The sequence below is a fragment of the Centroberyx gerrardi genome, chromosome 12, assembly GCF_048128805.1.
Source record: "Centroberyx gerrardi isolate f3 chromosome 12, fCenGer3.hap1.cur.20231027, whole genome shotgun sequence".
NCBI lineage: Eukaryota > Metazoa > Chordata > Actinopteri > Beryciformes > Berycidae > Centroberyx > Centroberyx gerrardi.
In genome coordinates this window covers 11,633,744-11,656,462 of record NC_136008.1, presented here as the reverse complement: position 1 = coordinate 11,656,462, position 22,719 = coordinate 11,633,744, and the positions used below count along the sequence as shown (strand labels likewise).

At 45.5% G+C, this 22,719-nt stretch overlaps 1 protein-coding gene across 6 annotated transcripts in view; it reads left to right on the top strand.

Moving 5' to 3' along the window:
- Window positions 1–2,830: 2,830 nt before the first annotated feature.
- Window positions 2,831–22,719, top strand: part of ddr1 (discoidin domain receptor tyrosine kinase 1) — a 36,016-nt gene continuing 16,127 nt past the window's right edge. For 3 of the 6 annotated variants that reach the window (XM_078286946.1, XM_078286945.1, XM_078286944.1), the window contains exons 1-8: window positions 7,599–7,663; window positions 13,702–13,859; window positions 16,249–16,351; window positions 18,235–18,310; window positions 18,635–18,787; window positions 19,618–19,765; window positions 21,154–21,256; window positions 22,151–22,337. In XM_078286946.1, coding sequence (XP_078143072.1) covers window positions 7,659–7,663; window positions 13,702–13,859; window positions 16,249–16,351; window positions 18,235–18,310; window positions 18,635–18,787; window positions 19,618–19,765; window positions 21,154–21,256; window positions 22,151–22,337 — 933 coding nt within the window. In that variant the 5' untranslated portion in view covers window positions 7,599–7,658. Of the gene's footprint in view, window positions 3,172–5,042; window positions 5,119–7,598; window positions 7,664–8,927; window positions 8,973–13,701; window positions 13,860–16,248; window positions 16,352–18,234; window positions 18,311–18,634; window positions 18,788–19,617; window positions 19,766–21,153; window positions 21,257–22,150; window positions 22,338–22,719 lie in introns of those variants that run through there. The other 3 variants (XM_071908223.2, XM_078286948.1, XM_078286949.1) reach the window with 3 other exon arrangements.

Genomic DNA, 22,719 nt, shown 5'->3' with positions numbered 1-22,719 from the left:
TTCAAAATGACAGGCAATAGATCATCTGTCATCCCTCAAGAAGTAATAGGAGCTTTGGATAAAAATAATAATTTTCTGCTGAACCCAATACCCTTTCTGAAATGTAAAGACTTTCTTTTAACTTGCAGACTTTTTTCTTTTGTGGAAAATCTTTTTCTCTCACTTGAAAGGCTGCTGAAGTTTCAGGCAGCTCTTATACTTTTTCCCTCCCAGTATCTCTCCTTACCTATCACACCAACTATTTTTCTCTTCCTTGCTGACTCATCATCAACACTATACAACTTGAACTTCTCAGTTCTCTCTCTCTCTTTCTCTCTCTCTCTCCCTCTGTTCATCTCTCTCCAAGTGAATTCCTCACAGGATCAGACCTGCTTTTTATGCCCCACTGGTTTTCACTCGGTAAAGCGAGAACGAGTAGAGAGAGAGAGGGGGGGGGGGGGGGGGGGGGTAGTGACAACAAACCAAAACGGCATGGAGAAAGTGAGCACATTTTGTAAGGGGGAAAAATATATAAGAAGGAGCAGGGCAAAGAGAGATTGAGACACAAAAGAATGGGAGAGGAGGCATGTGGAAGAAAGGAAATAATACTGAAAAGGTCATAATTTCTGCCAGGGGATTTGCAGTTGCCAGGACAACGAACAAAGCAGAGCCAGTTGGACGAAGTGCACACACAAAAAAAAGGCTGAAAGGAGAAGGGAGAGGCACTGGAGAGAGAACAAGAGCTGAAGAATTACTCTGTTCAGGAGGATAACTTTTTGGGAACCAGTTAGCATTCTGTCACTGCACCTCATGGATAATAATTCTCAAATACCCATCAACTATTTCTGCATCATCTCTTTCTTTCTTCTTTTTTTTTTTAGTTTAACTGCATGACCCAAATTTGTTCCTTCCTCTCTCAAAAACAATAGCTTAATTTGTATTGCACTTTCCGAAAACAAAGAACATTAATAAATCATGATTGAATTGTGGCTAAACAGATTAGAGGAAAAGAGAGAAAAACTCAGTTCATGAGGCAGTTATGAAGTGGTTTACATCAAGCACTAGGGCTGGAGGGAAGGAAGCTTAACCATTAAACAGAGGAGAGAGAGAGGGAGAGATGGAGAGAGAGAGAGAAGGAGAGAGACTTTGGGTTTTAGCTATGAATTGAAAACTGGTGATAGAATGTTAATGATATGCAGAGAGAGCGAAGCCAGGCCAGATGAAAGTCCAGCTAAACTCTTTTATAATACAAAGGGACATGGAGAGGGAGGAGGAGAGAGAGAGAGAGAGAGAGAGAAGGGGAGAGGGGGGAGAGAGAGAGGGGAGCGAGGGGGGAGAGAGGGAAAGAGAGGGGGGTGGGGTGGGTGTTGCAGAAACACGCAAAAAGGCCTGGGGTAGGAGTGGAAGTTCACAGAAGATATTGAGAATTGATCAACAAATAGACTGTGTGTGTGTGTGTGTGTGTGTGAGAGAGAGAGAGTGTGTGTGTAAATGCATGTGGTCCATCTTGCTTTTTTTTTTTCTTTTACATTGTTTTCTATTAATTTATGGGAGGAATTCAAACCCACTGACACGCACGAGACCCAAGCAACAAAACTATACTATGACAGACACACACACACACACACACACACACATCTGTTAGTTCTTGAGGGATGACAGATGATCTATCGCCTGTCATCTCGAATACATGGCACAAATTCATCACCTCTTTGGCTTTACTTCAGTCAGAAAAAAACATTTGACTTACAGCCGAAACTGTCTCACTTCAAGGAATTCATCAGACACACACACACACACACACACACACACACACACACACACACACACACACACACACACACACACACAGGGACTCTGTGACATTAGGCAGCAGTCAGTCTGGCAGAGTGTGTATCAGTGTTCCTCTTCCCCTGTTTATCCAAGGTGGAGCTCAGAGTTTGCTAATGACCTTTATTGTCCCTCACTGCTGATTGAGCGCCAGCTAAAGTTTCCCTCCTCTCAGTCAGGCGGGCAAGCACTGACACATACTGAGAGAGCTGCACAGCCCTCTCTCCCTCTCTGTCTGTGTCTAACTAGTACCACTTACACAGTATGTTTTGTTGTTATTCAATATGGATATATCCCATCTATACATATGTAGCTGTTTTAACATTAGGCTACCTCTTATCTCACTTCTGCCTTGCCCCAAAGATCCCATTTCTACAACTCTCCTGGTGCTCTGCTATGTTTTACTGTTGAACCCTTCAATCTCAGTCATTATAGCCCAGGGCAGTAATGGTATACAGTTACACTGGCAATACTCTGTAATAAAGTTGCCTTTAAAGTTAAATACAAAGGCAGACTCTTGTAGGTCTGCATTAAATGGCCCTGGCCAAATGTTGAGCGGATGAAAGAAGACATAACAGATGATGTGCTGGCTGTAAAAACGAGAGAGTGCAAGTTTATATCGTCAAATACTGGAGACAAAAAAGAACGAGTTTAAAAACAGGGGAGTAACATTTTGTTACACGCAAAGGGTTAACGAGGTGAAATAACTCTGCGTCCTGCCTCGGTATCGTATGTCATATTCCCCAAATCTCACCGTTCCCGTAACAATGAAACTCCCATTCTCCCCGAAGGCTCACATTGAATTTCATTCTACAGTGCTGTTAAGGTCACAGGTCCCGCCCACGAGGGGCTCTGATTGGGTGGGCTGCCTGGTGGAATATTCAATCAAGCACCTTGCTCAGAGCTGTGATTGGACGCAGCCGGTGCAGTTATGTAAATGAGCACCTGGTGGCGCCTGCTGGCCTCGCGCTGGGCTGAGGCTGGAGCAGCGCAGCCGGGGCTCAGACTGAAAAAGCGGCTGAGGAGCAGGGACCCCGACGGTTTCTAGACCTTTTATTTTATTCTTTTCCTCACCGTGAACAACTTTTTTCATTTCAAGACTGTCAAGTTTAAGTCAGGCTGCAGGTATAGTTTCACCCGGCGCGTCGGCAACTGCGGAGTAATTTGTTGTTTTGTTAGTTTTGACAAGAGGTCGCACTGAGCGCAACAACTGCTGTGGCACCGTTGGATTACAGGCACTTAGCGGCCGAGTATTTCGAAGAGCAGCCGCGGAGCAAAAAGACTGCCGTAGACTTTTCTGTAATACAGAGTTCTTCTGAAAGTTTGCTCTGGTGGCAAAGCGCACTTCTCTGCGTCTTTTAGGTAAGTGGTGACACACGGCTTCAATCCCTTCCACCCACACAACTCATTTCTTCTCCGGTCCAGTTTACACCATAAACCGCGCGGCGTTATAATATTATTACAATGGATATTTCAAGCTGTCTCTGTGTTAATGTCCATGCTGTGTGTCTGTCTGTCCGTCTGTCTGTCTGTCTGTCTGCCTGTCTGCCTCTCAACCTGTCGTTTGGCGTCTGTAAGTCTCGGTGTGTCGGTGTCTTGGACGCTGGCCACGGGCTGTTGGGAAGCACATATGAGGTGTAACGTTGCGTCGATGTGCACATTTGTATGGCTGATACATTATGGCATTTATAGGCCATTCCTAACTGCGTAGTTGAAATATTATTACAATGTATATCACGGTCTAGACTTATTGCAAACTTTGCTGTTCAACATTTAGCTGAATTTGCCCCCTTGACATTAGAGAAAACATTATTTATACAGACTGGTTGTTGATAACAATTCATTTTGATTTGTACATGTCCAGGCTATAGCCTATAGCATAACTAACCACCACATTTCACACGTTTATGTTCACTTTATACATGTATATTTTCATAACCGCCATTGGTTTCTTCCATCCTCCCCTTCATCATTATTCCATGCTCCATTTAGACCAAGCCGATGGGCAGCGGACCCCAAATTGTAATATGGGTTTGGTTAAGTTGTCACAAGTTATTCCCTTCTTAAATACAGAGCCTTTTAGAATCATTCTTCACTTACTTTACATTGCACCCAAGAGTCTGCTAAAGAAAACACACACAAAGCCCACTGGGTTAAACACAATAAATTCTTCGAGGGATGCCAAGCCCTGAAACTGCAGCAGCCCCGCGGAGCTTGGCGTTAGATGAATGGGTCAGTAAAATTTCCAGTGTTTAGGATGACCTCAAGCGTCCAGGTGGCCGCTGTCGCACCGGATATTAACCTCGTGACCTCACGGCACGGCAGGTGACCTCAAATAAGACCAACCGCTCCGGTTTCATACACCTCTGGCCTTAAATGAGCTTGTCCTCCTTTGGGAAGCAATCAGTCACCAGAACCAATCCTGAAAACAGCACAGAGCAGCATGGCACTTGAGAAAATAACTGTGTTGTTGATACAGAAAACATTTTCAGCCTCTGGAGACATGCTCACTAAAGCTTTGCACTTTGAAAAGCAACACAAAGAGGAAAGACACACTGTGTTTTCTTTAAGGCAACATGAGCCAGAAGGGGATGGTGATAATTAATTCATCATGTGCCATAATGAATGATCCTCATCCTTTCTGAGGACAAGGTTGTGCAGAGATGAAGTGACATTTATGCTACAAAACTGCCACACTGACACTGAACCAACTTCAGCTTTGTGTGACTATGTGTGTATTTGTGTGTGTGTGTGAGAGATGGGGAGAGAGAGGGGAGAAAATGTAGGTGTGATTGCATGAGTTTGTATTGCCTACGTGTGTGTTTGTGTGCTTCTGCGAAGGCGGCCTGATGGAAGAGGTAACAGTGGGCTTCAGTGGGTGGCAGGGTGCAGCCGCTCTTGCCACTAGATGAAAACGGTAGATGTGGATAGCTGGTGTAGTAATGGCCAGGGGCTGAGAAGGCAGTCCAGTCCAGGGGAGTTGTTGCTTTGTTAGGCCGTTGGGAGGGGGGTTGGCTGGGCTGCCCCTGGTATTTGCCAATAGATACAGAGGCAATAAAAGGCCATTCTCTCTCGGTGTCCCTCCCTCTCTGCCTCTGTAGCAAAAAGCAGGGGCATAAAGTGAGGAGGAGTCCTGCGTGCTTGTGGATGCTCCTCACAGCGAGCTCAGGTCCTCTGGAGCGCTCTCTGATGTCTGATGGACATTTGGATGCTAATTCGTCCCACGAGGAACACTGACCCTGTCTGTTATCAGCTGTGCAGGACATCCGAGGAGAAGCAGAATATATAGTTGGATATTACAGCTAGTGTGTGAGTATGCTGTGCATGCATACACTTTGGGAGCATTTTTGTATTGATTGGCCTTTGTCTTGGCAGGTTTAGGTGAAAATGATATTATTGCATATGATTTGTACACCATTATGCACATAGCAGTATGGATTATCATCTGGCTGACAGCATCTGTGAAATGCCCATTTGTTATTTGTTTCATTTCAGTCTTTAAAGATCTCAAGACTCAGCACCAAATCATTGTACAGCTATTTTTCTTGGTGACTAAATGAGAAAAGAATGAATTGAGGTTTTACAGTATTGCGTTGCTGCTGTTTTTCCGTGATGGAGCGCACGCACACACAGACACACACACACAAACGGAGAAGCATGGTTGACTGTAAGTGTTTGCTCTCGAGTCTCCACAGTGGGAACATTGGCAGGTCTGGTTAATCATTGACCTCAGTCTGTTGTCCTCTATCTAAGCCATCTTGTTTTGGTGGGAGTCACGCTCTGTGACTTTGTGTGTCTGTTTCTTTTCTGGTTGTTGGCTTTTTTTAAAAGACTTTAGCAGGTGGGTTAGAATTCAAAACATGATTTAAAAGGAGATGCTGCACAGAAGCCTGCATTGCATGTTTTGCGCTATTGCTTGATCTTCTGATCTAGTGTTGTGGCTAATGTGGTTGGTAAACTACACGAAACAGCAGCAATAATGAAGATGTTTTTCATTCTTAACAAAAGGCTCCCTGTCTTTGATGTGAGATTTGAGCATCTACAGAAGCCCTCTCAGGGCATCTATATTGTAGGCAGAAACTTCACCAACTTCATTGTTTGGGAGTAATTGGCTCCCAACAGACGGTGCAAGAACCTCCAGGCCAGTGGAAGAATTCAGTTAGTTATTCAGTTAAGTCCAAGGACATGACACGGTTACCTGCCTTGCCTCTCAGCAGGCTGAATTGTTCATCCTCTTTTCCTAAATGAATTTACCCCTAAGTCTAGACTGCTGGACTGTCAGAGAGGAACCAGAGGAACAAACTCATCGGGTAATGGGTGGTGACACTTCAAAGCTGGATCTGGAGCACTCTTGGGCTTCACTTGTGGGGGAGTTCTCAAATTTTTGCCATTTTGAAATCTATTTGATTTCCTTTCCTTCCAATCTCCATTTTCAACATCCTCCCCCCTCTTAGGTCAGCCCTCCCCACCCCTTCAGACTTCCTCCATCCCTCAGTCCATCCCTCCCTCCCTGTCATCCAGCATACCTTTGATGCCCTAATTGATCATTCTAGCAATCTGTCTCCCTCTACATTTCACTTGGAGCACAAATTCTCTTTCTTCATCTTCTATCACTCCATTCCCTTTGAAGCAGTGCTAGATGTTTCATTTATCTCCCCCCCCCCCCTCCTCTCATCCATCTCATCTTCATCCTCCCCTCTCCTATCCTCCCTGTGAGGCTGCTCGTTTATCTGTTTGCTCTGCCCACTGATGGTGCCCTGGTTAGATCGCGCTGATGCTGCCGGCGCTGGTATAAGCAAACTGTTTGTGGGTATATGTTGCCTGCTGAGGCTTTTTCAAAGTATATGTTACTGTATCTTATGAGTGGATCACATACCTTTGCCTTATCATGCTAGCACAGAACCTGCTGAAATTCCTCGCCCTGCAACGAAAAAGGCATCTATTTTGGCAGAATTTTAGTGCGAGTGCTACTGTATGAGCATTTGATTTCACTTGCTGGAATGAGATGTTATGCATTATAGATCAATGTGTGTTTTGAGTATTTTTTATCTAATAGTGTACAAAAAGTTAGAATTTGGAAAGTTACACATCCCTAATGCATAACTTGTAAACTGTAATACATGTTTTGTTGCTCTGAAATAATAATAAGATACTTTCCATAAAGCGTCTGTGATGTTGGGTAAGTTACTGCTCTAATGAGAGCGGGACAACGCCTCGCTACAAATGCCGAATCCTATGAGCTGAATCCAACTGTGAGTCACGCCTCGCTCCATCACGTGTCTCACCAACAGCTCGCAGCTCAAGTTATCGCTTCTGGAAAGCATTGAAAAAAAAACCTTATAAAAGATAGAAACCCTCACAAACTTAAAAGTGAGAATGGGCTCTGTTCTCTCATTCTCTGTGTCTCCTCTCGCTTTCTTTTCATTTTTTTCATCTCTCCTCAAATCCTCACACTTGGTGGTATTTTCTCCGGAGTTGCCAGCACACACTGTGCCTCTTGTGGTTCAATGTACCACCAGTAATTACTCATAGCTTCCAGCAAATTAAGAGCTTTTGAAAACCTTGTCGGAAAATGAAAGAAAACTTGTGTTCAACATCAAAGCTTGCCTTTTTTTTTTATATGCCTTCGTTTCACCTCGATAAATTTTGGTTGTAATGACATCCACGTTAAATGCAGTGGACCGCTCTGTCTTTCCCTTCCAGGGGTTTGGAGGGGCATATTAGGATCAGGAAACTGTCGTGTGAAGTGCAGTTTAGCTCTTTTTAGAAGTCTGTTTTCTGCTGAGAGGGAGGAGGGGGACTGCAAGTGCGATAGAGGTATCCGTCTGCGCCTGAGGGTTTTAACAAAGATGAAGTAAGTGTGTGTGCATGTGTGTGTTTGTGTGCGTGGTGTCTGGCATAGAGTTTCAACCAGACTTCATATTAATCAGGTCACCACAATCTTAGGAGCTTAGTTTTGTTTCTGAGCGTGTGTGTGTTTATTTTTGTTTGTCTGGTGCAGTAGTCTATCAATATACAGCTCAGGGATATCTTAGGCTTCTCCCTGCTCAGCTGTCATTCATTAGAAATGAGCAGAAGAAGTCTGTGAGAGGCAGCCAGTCTGTTTTTCTCACTTTGACTCAAAATGCTGAGTCTCACTGAACAAATTCCGGTTTGACCTGATCTCTCTCTCCCTTTCTTTCTGCTCTGTTCTGTTTCTCTCCAAGCCATCCCTCCCTCCCTCTTTCCCTTCTCCCTTTCTCCTTCTCTGTTTCAAAAGCTGCTCACTGGATGAATAATTCTCACCCTCCTGCTGGCAAAGACTTGCCTTTGTCCAACTCATTCTGTCTTTCTGAGTCAGCCATTTGATTATTGGAGGGCATTTTCCTCTACCGCGGCATCGTTCTCTGTCTGTCTGTCTGTCTCTGTCTGTCTCTCTGTCTGTCTCTCTGTCTGTCTCTCTGTCTGTCTCTTTCTCGGAGGCAGTTGAGCTGGCCGTTTTCTCTCTGGCCATTGTGAGAGTAGCACTGTGCTGTCACATACCTCTCCTTTCTCCTTTCACCCCATCCTCCCCTCTGCTTCTCACTTGTTCTCTGACAGGTGGCAGTGAGACAGTGTAAATTGAATTCAGGGAATTGGTGCTGCGGCTTGCCATCACACTGCAGCCCTAAAACAGCCCTCAGACAGCCAATTGGTCGTGTCGGATAAGTAACAGGGATCCACCTACATTCTGCTGCCACACTGTCATATTAGCATGCTAATACTACTACGTTTCTGCTACATTCTTATTATGGGAGCAGCTTTGAGTTTAACACCCAGGCTTCAGCTAAGGTCAATCAACAGATCTAATCATTTCTCACTGTAGGAGTAAAGGTTCATTTTCATGCTGCAGAAAGCTCAGGTTCATTCTCACTATGAGTCAAAAGATTGTTTTATTAACTCAGTCTCACTAGAAAGTGAAAGGCGCTTCTCCCATTTCAAATGGATTGTGCACAGAGAGCGAGAGAGAGAGAGAGGCTGGAGCTGATGCAAGTCTATCTGCATGTGCCGACATGCATGAAGCTCTGAGCCCCAAGAACCAAAACAAGACCACTGTTGCAGTTCCTGTGAGTTAAAACCAGTTTCCCAAGGGAAAGCGTGAGGCACTCTCTTACTGGTGTACTGCTCTCGTCTTACGTGCACAGGTAGGGGCCTTCACTCTTTTATTTATACAGCCAATAAATAGCTGACTCAGTATAGTTCATGTTGATTGCCAAAGGTGCCAGCAAGGCTTTGTCTTGGTGGGATATTTGTTAAGCTCACATGGCTTTGTCATACGTCAGCGTTCATAGGACAACATCTACAGCTGTTTATTATTATTCCTAGTTATTGTTGAGTTGTTGGTGCAGGAGGCCCAGCTCCCTCTGTGCTGTCGGTTCTTGTTGTTCATGTAACTGATAAAGATTATTTCCTTTTGTCTGTCCATACACCATCATACACATCTACATATACATTCATGTTCTAATGCTTGCCACTTTAAAATCACATACTGTCGTAAATCACACAGGTCCAGACTAAATATTGTGTGTATGTTGCACTGTCTCTGTGCTGCTGACAGATAGCTTCATATGGCTGGTGTTGATACTCATGCTTCATTTGCCAGAAACAACCTGTGGTAATCAGTCACCATTTGTCTCTGCCTGCCATGCAGATATGCTGAGCAATGCTGCAACTCGTATGGAGTGAGGGGCCAAGTGGTCCTGTGCCCAAGTATGAAGGAGTAGTAGGAATAGGAAAAGGGGAAGATTGAACGTTTTACTCCAAATTTTGATTGATTTCAGCTTGGCCGAGCTGCATGATAATGAACCCAACTTTATTACAATCATTTTTTACGCATTTTGCACTACCCTCAAGTCTCGACTCACGGCTCTTCATGTAAATCTGTTCTGTTAGTTGCTTGCGAATTAGATTTGTTAGGAGCTGTGTTGCACTGCTTTATGACACTGCCATGCTGTGTCTGGGCTACCAGGCAGTTATGTGTTTGAAATGTTTTTTTCGGAGAGCAGGGAGCTGTCCTAATGAGTCATTCTGTGCTCAACAAAGCCAAACTATTCCGGGAAGCACCTTTTTTTTTTTTCTACAGCCCGCTCAACACTCTACCTTCAATCTTTCATCATGATTCGCCACCCCCTTCAATCATCCTTCACTCACATGGTATACTTTCTCCTTTTCTTGTTTTGTCTTGTTTTGCCTCTTGGGAAAGTGCTGTCTAATTTGTTTTTCTGAGGCGGCCACTATCGCTGTCTTTCCTTTGGCTCTTGTTACCCTCTTTCAGTGATTCATCCGTTCTGCTCTCTTGCTTCCTCATCCTCTGGTTAAACTCAGTAAAAGCAGATTCCACAGTCGTGACTGGCACTTCCTTGTATAGATGAATAGTGTGACACACAGCTGTGCAATTAGATGACCACAGAATGACCAACAGTAGTGTGTAACACCGTAGTTCTTGCATGGCTTCCTGACATGTCATGGAAATGGCATCGTCTGTAGATGCCCAGCTAGCTAATCATTAAAATTCTCACACCAGTATGCTTTCAGTTTTAAGGCAAAATGTCACACCTCACAGATCTGAGTAAACGTCCTGACTGAGCACAGCCTCTCTAGACTCTTCTGTTCCTCATTTAGAGTGAAGAAAATAATACACTGATTGATATTTTTTTAATATTTAACTAAAGGAGACTGAAGGAAATTCTTTCAAGATGAAGAAAAGGCACCTCCTGGACAGCAGTGCAGCCAAACAACTTTACAACTACCTTTGGTCTGGGTCTTCTAAGAAAACAAGGAAAGAGTATCCCCCCAGGGTTAGCACTTCACTAACAACATCCCTGAGTCACACACAGACCAGCCCGTTCACAGGAAAGCCATCAAATGACCCTGTTTCTGTGGCTGACAGTATCTCATCCTTCAAAGTGTTGGGGAGATTAAGTTGTTCTTCCTTCTCTCCAGGACCCAGAGGATAGTGGTGCCCACTCCCCATCAACTTCCTCAGACTGACTGAAATCCAAAACAAAGAGCTCACCACTCTCTCTGTCCCCAAAGGGCATTAGTCATGTCTGACTGAGGCAGCATGCTTCTCTATCTGGCTGCCATTGTAGACTTCACACATCGAGGACTGCACATGGAACAACAAGTGATTTACAGAAGAGAGGCCAGGCTTAAATCACCTAGACTGACAACTGGACTGGCGTCCTTATAGAGCTGGAAAGAAACACAAAAGCTAACTTTTGGTGCCAACACGAGGGGCGCTCTAGAAAAGATGCAAGCCGATGCCAAGACACTTGCCAGTTTTTTTTACTGAAGCCATCTAATTATAGAGTCTGGCAAACTAACTTTCATGATGCAATGGTAACGAACTTCAAAAATCCTCCCCCTTCTCTTTCTCTCTCTCCTCGACTCCTGCTCACTGTCAATTCTGTTTCTTTGTGTGGAACAGAAACAGCAGCTGCTCATAAGTATTCATTAGTCCTGCTCATGGATTACTTCAGAGTGTCGATTGAGCTCCACACTGTGCCGCCTCCTCCAGAACACAGCAGGCCCTTCTCCCTCTCTCCGGGCCTTAACCACAGCTGTTCAACACCCCTTGACTCTTCCAACAACAATGTTCTTGGATGGCTACGGTTTTGCTTGCGCTCACAGAAACTTTTATCCGGCTGTGTTTTCTCCTCCGTCTATAACCTCAGACCATTATGCTTGTATCTGCTCTCCCTGTTGTGTTGAATATGTGAAAAGTAGTATCCTTCCTGTTGCCGCAGCGGTGAGAAGGCTGTTATGAGATGCTATCAGGGATCGTGTTCGTTTACAATGCACAGCGGTTGTTATGGTGATGCGGTAGGATTTGTTGCCCCTGTCAACAGACCAGCAGAGAATCTCAGCTCTGGTTCTGCATGCTTAGCTTTACTGTAGTCCAGTAAGCCCCTTGTTTCAGCATGGTGTCATCTAGCATACTCGCATATTCTCACTCGTTTCGACGCCTTGGATGTTTTTCTCAAAAAGAAAAAAAGCTGTCAGCCTCTCTTTCATTCTCTCTTTTCCTCTCTCTCTTTTCCTCTCTCTCCCCTTGAACACTTGCACTGTGTGTCTGTTGCGTTGTGTAGAGCCTGTCTCTCATTCAGGACAGCTGCACTGGCTGGCTATCCCTGAAATCTCCTCTGTGCCCAGCCTGCCACATATACATGCACACCCCATGTACACACGCCTACACACACACAATACAAGGCAATAATTCAACCCTCTCTACACCACCTCCCTCCTGCCAAACACACACACACATGCAGCCATGTCATCGTTGCTCTCGCTCCATCGTCCCCACCCTCTCTGTGCCTGTGTTAACTCTACTATTCATTCTTTTTCCATACATTCCCCTCCCTGCCACCCTCCCTTACTTAACTCCCCCCCCCTCATCTTGTGTCACTACAGCTGTGTGTCAGCTGTCGGCCTGCCCCAGTCTAGTCATAGATGAAGCCGCAACACAGAGGGTCTACAGGGAAGCCAGTAGGCCTGGCTCTGTTTCTCTCTCTCTCTCTGCCAGCTGTCACTCCCCCTTCAAACCCCTTATCATGAGGTTTCTTCCCCCCTTTGTCTCACTGGAAGTCTTCCACTAACACCCTCAAAAGTAGAATAGGCACAAGGGATACAGTTATGAAATCTGCTGGATTTGTTTGTGGTGCACATAATATATCAGTTTGGTAGAATTATATTGCTATTGTCAGACAAAAAACACAAATCATACTAAGTTTTCAAGGAAGGAAGCATCGACAGGTAATATGTATTTTTCAAAATAAACAGCTGCGTTTTGATTTGGTTTTAAGGGTTGAAGGGTAATGAAAGTGACTCAACACATAGCCAACATATAAACTTCCAATTAGGCAAGAATATAAGGCAATAATAAGAAAAATACGAAAATTGCAGTAACGTGGTTTTATGAGCAAGTCATTTACAGTACTTTGTACTAACATAGCACAGGCCACTTTGTGTTCCCATTATCTCGAAAACCTTTGACATCCGCCTTTCTGTTTCTCTCTCGCTCACTGGCTCTCATTTCATTCTTTTATTCACTCCTCTCTCATTCCATGTATTCATTTCTCAAATCTTACGGCTCATCTATTTGTTATTTATTCCACACAACCGACTCCAACCAGGTGCTCCAAATGTGTGTAGGCCTATTAAGGGAGAGCAGGTTTGTAATCACTCAGCTGGAGAAGATGTGATTGGCATTTCAAGTACAGAAGGAACAGAACTCACAGGGAATAAATACGACAGGCTAATTATACCATCTTCAATTACCACGCTGTTTGTAACCTTTCTAAAGGCAGCAAAGTATTATTGTGTCGCTCCATGCTGCTGCCAGAGAGAAAAACAAATTAGCGTGTGAAAGTGGCCTTTGTTATATGGCTTTGTGGTGCTCTGGGGTTTGGCTTGTTGTTGCTGAGCTCGGCATGTGAAATGTTGTGAAACAAATGACTTTTTGAGGCATTCTGCGTTGGTGTAAGAGGATTTAATTGAGAGAGTTGAGTTATCGATGGAGAAGGTGAGCTGGTGAGCTTTGTAGCCCCAGGCTAGAGCTGTTGGTGTCTGTGTGTGTGTGTGTGTGTGTGTGTGTGTGTAATGTATATGTGGCTGCAAAGGTGAAATCAAGTGTGCTTCTCATCAGTCTAAGTTGGAGGACCTTGTTGATGTTGGTTGGTTTAATTCCAACAGGAACAGACAAGACCTGAGTCCTAAAACAGAGGTAGAGGTACTTAATGTACACTGTGACCTTCTAAATTTCTTTCTCTCTCTCTCTCCCTCTCTGTCTCTCTCTCTCTCTCTCTCTCTCCCCCTCCCTCTCTCCCTCTCTCTCTCCCTGTCTCTCTCTCTCTCTCTCTCTCCCTCTCACAGGTATGCCTGTGGTCATCAGCGTGTCTCCGGACAGGTAACCAGCTGTGTTGCTGCTGCCATGGCCACGCCGGCCCTGTGGCTGTTGCCTGTCACTGTGGTCACAGTCCTGGTGGCTCTGGTGTCGTCTTCAGAGGACCATGAGTGGCACTTTAACCCAGGTGAGAGGTCAAGGTCAAACACCACACACACACACACACACACACACACACACAAATGACAGCAAGAACATCTCAATCAGTGCAGGATAAATAGTTTCCTCAATCTTGTGTGGTTGTTTTCTTTGCTTGATCATCAGGGTTTTGACACATTTCAAACAGCTTCACACATTTTAGTTTTTTTTTTATTATTCCCATGATCAAAACCAGAGATTACTGCATTTTCAAACCTCTTTCCAAAGTCACTCTTCCTCCCTTCTCCTCCTCCGCCTGTCCCTGGCCCCTCCATCCCTCAATCACGCTGCTCCTACATTCTCCTCACATTCTCGGATCAGTAAGGCTCATTCTCCATCCGCTATCAACAGGCTATCCTGTGTCCTCTCCCCGTCTGCCAGCCAGTCATGTGTAATAGGAGAGTGAGATAGCTGGGCGGTACCCTTGGCTCGGCAAGACCGCTAATGTACAGGCAGCTCATGAAAGTGTCAGTCACAATGTTGCACAGGGTATGCATGAGGGGGTAGTAAATGTGAGCCAGCCAGGTGTAACCAGAGGAGGCTGTTTGCTGCATGGTCAACCTTCTGCCCACAGCAACTAGACAATGAATGAGACTAGGGGGAAGTGTTTGTTGTGTAGCTTACATGCTCAAACTAAGATGTGGGAGGGCTGCTCTTCAACAAAAGCCTTTGTGAACCAGAAATATACCAATGAAAACTTCCTAGGACTATTCACTGGTGAAATGCAAAAGTTACTAAATGAAGTAACTTTTGCATTATTGTCATATATTAAGACTATCACCAACTACCAACTGTCACCAATGAAGAGTTCAAGGAAGTTTTCATTTTTGATGACACTAGGAATAGTTGGACAGATGGATAGCCAGAGAGATCGATGAAAAAACCAGCGGATGATTGAGATGAATGGGCTACGACAAAACACACACCCACACACACATTTTGTCACGTAAAAAGAATGGAATCAAGCTTGTCAGTGCCGGCACAAAGGTTGAGTGTGTGGGCGAGACGTTATTTGAAAAATGACAAAGAGAGAAGGTGAAGGAAAGAAATGAAGGATGGCAGAGGAGATTGAGAGAAGCAAAAAGATGGCAGGGGAGGAGGAGGAGGAGAGGGGGGGGGCTACCGGCGGTGTGATGATGATGATGTAATGAAATGGGCACCTGTCCATAGGGCGTGGGGCGGGGATGGACTGTCCTCGTGTGTGAGTGTGTGTGTGTGTGTGTCTGTGTGTGTCCTGTCCACTGCACCCGGTGGGGTTTTTAGGGTTTGTCCTCCAGCCCAACATTCCAGTCCGCTGACTCACTGACAGAAACTGAGTTGGACCCCCCCCCACTCCCCGTCCTGCTCCCCTCCACCCCCCACCCCCCACCCCGTCACCCTCAGCCTCCACACCATATCACTGTCAGTAACCATGTTAGCCTTTCCACTTTATTGCTACCCAAACCCTCCCCTTCACTCTCTCCACAGTCTGTCCCCAGCTCCACAGCCCTCAGTGACAGATAACACTCTCTTATGCCCCCCCCCCCCCCCCCCCCACCACCACCACCACCACCCCCATGACTGACCTCAGAGCGGATAGCTGGGTCGCTGGGTAATGCCCACCCGGGACCGCGCTATCTGAATCATTTGATAATGCCTGCTGGACCGGTGTCAGGGCCGATATCCGAGACCGGCCTGTGTTCTTTCATTCGTCCTTCGCTTCTTTCTCCTCTTTGTTCTCCGCCCGCAAATCCCCCGACCGGTGGTAAATAGGAGAGGAGCTGTGGGAAGATCATTCAGGATTGCTGAAGCCCTGAGGAGGTGGCTTTGTGCCGGATGGAAAGAAGGTTGGAGACACAAAGGAAAAAAAGAAAAAAGGATAGGTGTAGTATTAGGGAGAGGAGGCGAGGTCGGGGCATCTCGCGGGGGCCATCGGATGTGTCCACACTTTGCATAGAGATGAATTTAAACGACTACATTTGATACAGTCACGTTTGACAGGACAAAGGGGAATTACAGGAGTAAGTGATGTGAAACGCTACAATGAAGTTTTACATGAATTTATTAGTATTGCCTCTACCCCGAGAGATTCGGAAACAAATAAGACAAGACAGGAACAATTTATTGGAGCGTTTGGGTGTTTTTTCATTTCCCCCCCTCTCCTCTCAGCCTCTGTCTGTCTGGGACATGAAGCATGAAGTCCGGAAGTTGTCTTGGAGATGACATAACTACATAATGCTCTGTGACCAATGATGGGCGCTGACAGTGTAATGGAAATATTATGTTTCCCCTGGACATCTGCTCCATACAGATGAGAATGTTGCTAATCTCTCTTTTTCTCTCTCTCTTTCTCTTTCTTTCTCTTTCTCTCTCTGTCTCTCTCTATCCTTCCCCTACAGCTCAGTGTCGTTACGCCCTGGGGATGGAGGATGGCACCATCCCCGACTCTGACATCACCGCCTCCAGCGCCTGGTCAGACTCCACTGAGGCCAAACATGGAAGGTAAGAGACGTGTGACTGTGTGTGTGTGTGTGTGTGTGTGTGTCTGGCTCTGCTAAGTGTTTGTCTGCATGCCTAGTATTAGGTCCATTGGCACCATGCTAAAGTGATTTGTTGGAAGGCTATTAGATTATGATACATGATGATAGTGTGTGTCTTTGTAAAAACCCACTAGGTAATGATATTACAACTCTGTCTGTCTGCCACCAAGGTCAGATTCATGAGATCCCAGCTAGGTTCACATGTGTGATCATGTGTGTGTGTGTGTGTGTGTGTGTGTTCATTTGTCTCCCTTGGCCTGTTGGGCTGGGTCTCTTGGCCGAGTGTCTAACCATGTGGAAATGATTATTAGCTCCAGCTCCTTTAAGAGACATTAGGGAGAGAGACAGAGAGAGAAAACAGAGCGAAACAGAGGACAAAAAAACAGAAAACAAGTGAGAGGTGGATCACTACAATAGTGTGCTGAAAGCAGCAGAGAAAGCAATTTTTAAACAGGGTTTGAGGGAATGGTGGTGAGGGTGAAAGTGGGATGTTTGGATGAAGGGAGGGATAGAGGGACGCAGAGCCAGTATGTGATTTCAAGGCTGCATACACTGATATTTCTCTGGGGCGGTTAAATATCAGCGCGCTGGATTGAGGGAGTGGGACAGAGATGGAGGGGAAAATGGGAATTGAGAAAGAAGAAGAAGAAGAAGAAGAAGGAACTGGAGAGGCATGGAGAGTTGGCTGGTCTTTAGGTAGGAAGCACGTGGAGAAAGACAGAGACACAAAGAGAGAGAGAAGAGGGTGAGAAGTGAGCTCCTTGGCAGGACAGTGGTCTGTAATGTTAATCCCGCTGGCTGGTGCATGGCGGACTGAACCCTGCCTAGCTGCATTCCTTCTTCCTCCCTCCTCATCTTCGCCCCCTCCATCACGGGACGCTGCGTGGAGCACTAATGTGTTGATATCATCTCGCGGTTTCCGGCTGTATGATCTCACCGAGAGCAGAATGGGACTGATTAAAATACTAGCGCCGCTGTCAGTGTGACCGAGTTGATATAGTGATTTGTTTTGGCGGTGCGAGCGGCAGCCTCAGTTTTGAGAGAAGCCATGCAGTGGTCAGAGCGTGGTTACGGCCTGGCGCATGTTCCAAGCGCTCTTCATGTGAATTGATCCAGCAGCCAGGCAACATTACAGGCCAAACTGCGGTCTTCATGTGGCCAATATGTGGTGGTAGTATATATGGACTGGCTTCTCTGGCTGGATTGAGACTGAATGAGCACGGTCAAGTCTTCTAGTGGTGTGTGTGTGTGGTCGTGGCAGGCTTGAGGAGCTGTGTTATTGTGGCTACAGATTGGTCCTGTCATTTTACAGTATATCTTGTAGTGAGGTTGAAGAATGTGGAGTAGCTAGTAATCTTCCCTCTGCTCTTTTCAGCTCTTTTCCTCTCTTTATGGGCTCCGAGTTCTTTGTATTTTCTGCCTTTCTGTAGCCTCTCTCTCTTTCTCTCTCTCTCTATTGCTGGCTGTGCTTTTAGCCAGGTCTCTTCTCTCTCTCGCTCTCTCTCTCTCTCTCTCTATCTCTCTCAAATGAAATTGGCCCAATTTATGAGAGCCTGTGGAATCCAATATGTATAGTGGGAGAACAGCGCTGGTCTGTTTGTATTGAAATCTCAATTGTACCTGTGCGGGCTGCCGGCACTGTATGTTTTGATATATTCAGTCCTGTTGCTGTTGGCGTTGTGTGTGTGTTTTGTATCTGTATGTGGATGTGAGAGTTGGTGAATTTTTTTAATTACTTTTTTCATTTTATAACTACTTTTTGTTATTTCCCTCTCTCTCTCCCTCTACCTATCTCTCTCTCTCTCTCTCTCTCTCTCTCTCTCTCCCTCTCTCTCTCTCTCTCAGGTTGAGTACAGGAGAGGGGGATGGTGCGTGGTGCCCAGTAGGACCCGTCTTCCCCAGCGGATTAGAGTATCTTCAGGTCAGATACTCAATAACACAAATGCATTATATGGATATAAAAATAGCTAACCCCGGTCCTCCGTTCTGATTGGCCGTTGTGAATATAAAACAGATTATTATTACAGCGGTGTGTAACCGCCATTTTATAACAGCAGTAACCCACTTGAGCAAAGCACGGCCTAACTGCTTAAATCTACACTGCCTTTGAAAACGTGACTCATTCAGCTGTTCATGTTGTTTTTCAACACTGTTATCTGTAGTACAATCTCATCACTTTGTCTGTATGTCTTTGTATTTTAGTGTGTGAAATGTGTTTTGATGATCTGTTTCCTGCCTGCTGCAGGTGGACCTACACACGCTCCACTTTCTGTCACTGGTAGGTACCCAGGGTCGTCATGCCGACGGGCACGGCCAGGAGTTTGCCCGCAGCTATCGGCTCCGCTACTCCCGAGACGGAGCCAAATGGATCACCTGGAAGGACCGCTGGGGCCAGGAGGTAAGTCTCGTTCTCTCCTGTTTTGAGAGAGAGAGTGAGTCGGAGCCCACTGTCCTTTCAGTGATGGACTCGCTCAAGGCGTAGGCGCCGTTTGAAATGTCAGCTTGTGGGTGCTAACAGCATGAGGAGCGTACACAATCGAGGTTAACTCCATTATCGATAGTCTCTGGCACAATACCCTGTGGCTGCTGAATACAAACCTATTATAAAACACGGAGGCCTCTATTATTAAAAAGTGCATTTCATTTAATAAATCTGAGTGGAACAAATTGGCATTGTGCCAGCCAAACATTTTCCAATAAATTTTCTCTCTAAAATTGCCCACACCAGACAAAAGTTTTCAACACTATGCAAAATGAATGTCTTACCTGGTGCAGAGGAAGGGGCCTCTTCTTTCCAGCTGATGTAAATCTCTACTACTTTCTTTGGTGACAGTTCTGCACCGTGTTTGTACCGCGATATCACAGCATGGGAAATGAAACCTCCAACAACCAATGTCTGAGGAAAAGAATCATACTATGCTTGTTTCCCCAATGTACTTATTATTATAGAACAGTGCCTTACTTTGCATGATAAATTCTGTAAAAAAAAAAAAAAAAAAGCAAAGCCTCCAACAGCTGTGGCTCAAGGTCTAAAATCTATTGGTCATATATTATTATATTATTATAATATTTATACGTCCGTGTATTCAACAGAAAATTCAGTCAATTCGTGTAGACTCTTCTGAAATTAATGGAATCTGAAGACACACATTGCATGGAAAGTGGGAGCCTTCAGGCACGATTCATATGCAATGTATGATTGAATATTTGCACCTCTCTCTCCCTTAGGTGGTGTCAGGGAATGAGAACACCTACGATGTGGTTCTGAAGGACCTGGGCCCTCCCATCGTGGCCCGCATGGTGCGCTTCTACCCCCTGGCTGACCGGGTTATGAGCGTTTGCCTCCGGGTTGAACTCTATGGATGTGTGTGGAATGGTAAGTGTGTGTGTGTGTGAGTGTGTTTGTTTGTGTGGAGGCAGGCGAGAGAGGCGGAGGTGGAGAGACTATAAAAAAGAAAAATGTGCTTTTGTGGTTACTAGGTATTCATTGAGTAGGTGTATTCTTTCAAGACCTTGATAAATCGAATTACATGTAATATGGTGTAGGTCACTGAGTTCTCTATCATCCTAGATTCTCTCTATATTGGCTCTGTGTGTGTTTGTGTGTGTGTGTGTTTGGGGGGTCGGGGGGGGGGGATTATTTCGATGGTAATGATTACGTGTTTTCTCTGTGCATGGATTTGAGCCATTACCTTGAATTTACAGCCTCAGTGGGGGTTTGCCCAGATAAAAGAAGCCGCACAGTGATAAATGGTTTTGGTCTCCATGTTTCCCAAAGCACAACACTGACTAACCAAGTATTTACAACTGGCTCACCTCCTCTGCTATCCCATCACCCTCCCTCAGACAGCATCGGGCTGCCTGTAAATCAAACCTGTCACTGAGGCTAAAAGCCCCGCTTCCCAGTCTGTGTCTGGGGAGGGCCCATCTTTCTAGAATATGCTCTAATGTGGATTGCGAGGCGGCACGGCTCAGTTCGACCGCAGGCCGGGGAATACGCAGACTCCGCAGAATGTCAAGCATCACATTCTGTTTCTCATCTCATCCCCGTATCTCGCACCGCATCCCTATCTGATGGCAGCACGGTGCTGTTCCTGTGTTTATTGTGCAAGACTCAGCGCGGACCCCCTTGACCCTCACGCACTCCCCGCCGTATAAAGTCACACATGTCTGTGTTTAACATAAGACACACACGTGTACATAGGACACACATACAAGTGCATATACACACACACACAGACATGGACGCACACGCTCATTTGTGCTCAGACAGACACATAGGCGTGCACACACACATACACACACACTCTAAATCCTATGTGAAGCAGTGTTTATTATGGGTAGCAGAGCGATGGGCTGTAGTGAGTGTTGCTGACGTCACCCCTGTGCTGAGGGAGCAGGCTGATTAGCTGCATAGTGGAGTGGAGAGGCTTGGGTTTCACCGGCTAATGGTGGCTGGAGCTGCACGGGTCTGAACCATGGACCTCTCCGTTTGTTTTACTACTTACTTTAAAACCAGCTGTAGCCTCTCCCTGAGGCGGTGATTACAGCTGAATGTCGGCCCTGTGAATGTGTTGCTCATAATCAAATTGAAGAGTTTTACAAATTTAAATATTTCACATGCAGCTTGTGCCTTTCTGTCTCTCAAAATGTAGATGTTTAGGAGGAAATAACCAAAGGCTTACTGTGTTTCAACAATCACACAACCTCCACCTTACTAATCATTGCCGTATTTCTCTCTCCTTCTCTGTCTGTCTCTCTCAGATGGGTTGAAGGCTTATACAGCTCCAGTGGGTCATGTCATGCACCTGTCTGGCATGCCTGTCTACCTGAATGACTCCACCTATGATGGGAGCATTGAGCAAGGGTGAGATATTCAGCAGCTCTAGGCTTTTACCGTTTTCATTTTTATGTATAAGCATCTCATTTCCATACTTTCTCATAAACTGCTCCCCTGAATTTTGTTTAAATGGAAATTTATGGAAGCACCTTCTTTTTGTAAAGTGCAAAACTGTTTTGGCAAACATGTTCACAACAAAGAGAAATATATTAGGGCCAACAATTTAGAATGAACTCTGGCTTGATCAGTAGAATACCAAAAGCAGCAATGTTTTTGGTATTCTATCAAGCCAGACACTCCACACACTCCCATCACATCTGTTAGTACTGAACCGCAGCCTCCCTTAGCCAACACTTTTCTTGAAAGTTTATTTTGGTGTCCACCTAATCGAAAGAGAATGACATTATTTGGACACAATTGCAGAGGGATTTTTTATTTGCTGAGGGGAGTTGCGCTGTGTTTCCTGGCCATTGGGATAAACCAGGAACAGGGGGGAGGGGGGGTTCCACACTCACATGGGCCTGGTTAATGGGCCTGAAATGTTTTGCTAGCGGGTGAGCTAACACTTTTGACGCAATCCAGACGTATTTGCAGCAGATGTGTGTGTGTGTGTGAGAGAGTGAGAGAGAGAGAGAGACTGAGAGAGCTGGAGGTGACCCATTTGGTGACCCTGTTGTGTTGCTTTGTCTGTTTCTGTCTGTGTGCATGTAGAAAGAGAGAGAGAGAGGGGAAGAGAGGTCATATGGAGTTAGCGTGTGTGTGCATCTATGTTTATGTGTCTTTGCATGCCGTTACATGACTGCATCTGCTCCAGTAAATGGCGAGTGGCAGGCAATCTACAGTCTCTAGCGCTAGTTTGCATGTTTCTGCATACACAGCTTACAGAGTTACACATCAACCCATAAACTACTGTGTGTGCAGGATGCAGTTTGGAGGCCTGGGCCAGCTGTGTGACGGTGTCCTGGGAGGGGATGACTTCATAGAAACTAAGGAGCTGAGGGTTTGGCCCGGGTACGACTACCTGGGCTGGAGCCGAGACACCCTTGGGCAAGGCAGTGTGGACATCGAGTTCGACTTTGAGAAAACACGCGTCTTCCACACCATGCAGGTAAAGAGAGAGGAGGGGAACGTGTCTGTCTCTGTGTGTGTGTGTGTGTGTGTGTGTGTGTGTGTGTGTGTGTGTCTGTGTGTGTGTCTGTGTAGATGTGTGTGAGACTATTTATGGTACATGGTATGCAGGATGTTATGTCGTCATGATGGCGTCTCTGTGTGTGTGTGTGTGTCTGTCACACACACATTTTTGTGAACACAATAAGCCAAGAACAATACATGACAGAAACTTCAACTTACACCAGAGGTTCCCCTTATAGAGTAGATGATCTGATTAGTTTTTGGAGTACTTTACTGCAAAATTTGCATATTAATGAGGAAAAAAATATTTTCTTGAAACTACTATAACTCCTTAATGCTTTAAGATGGAGTTCAAATTA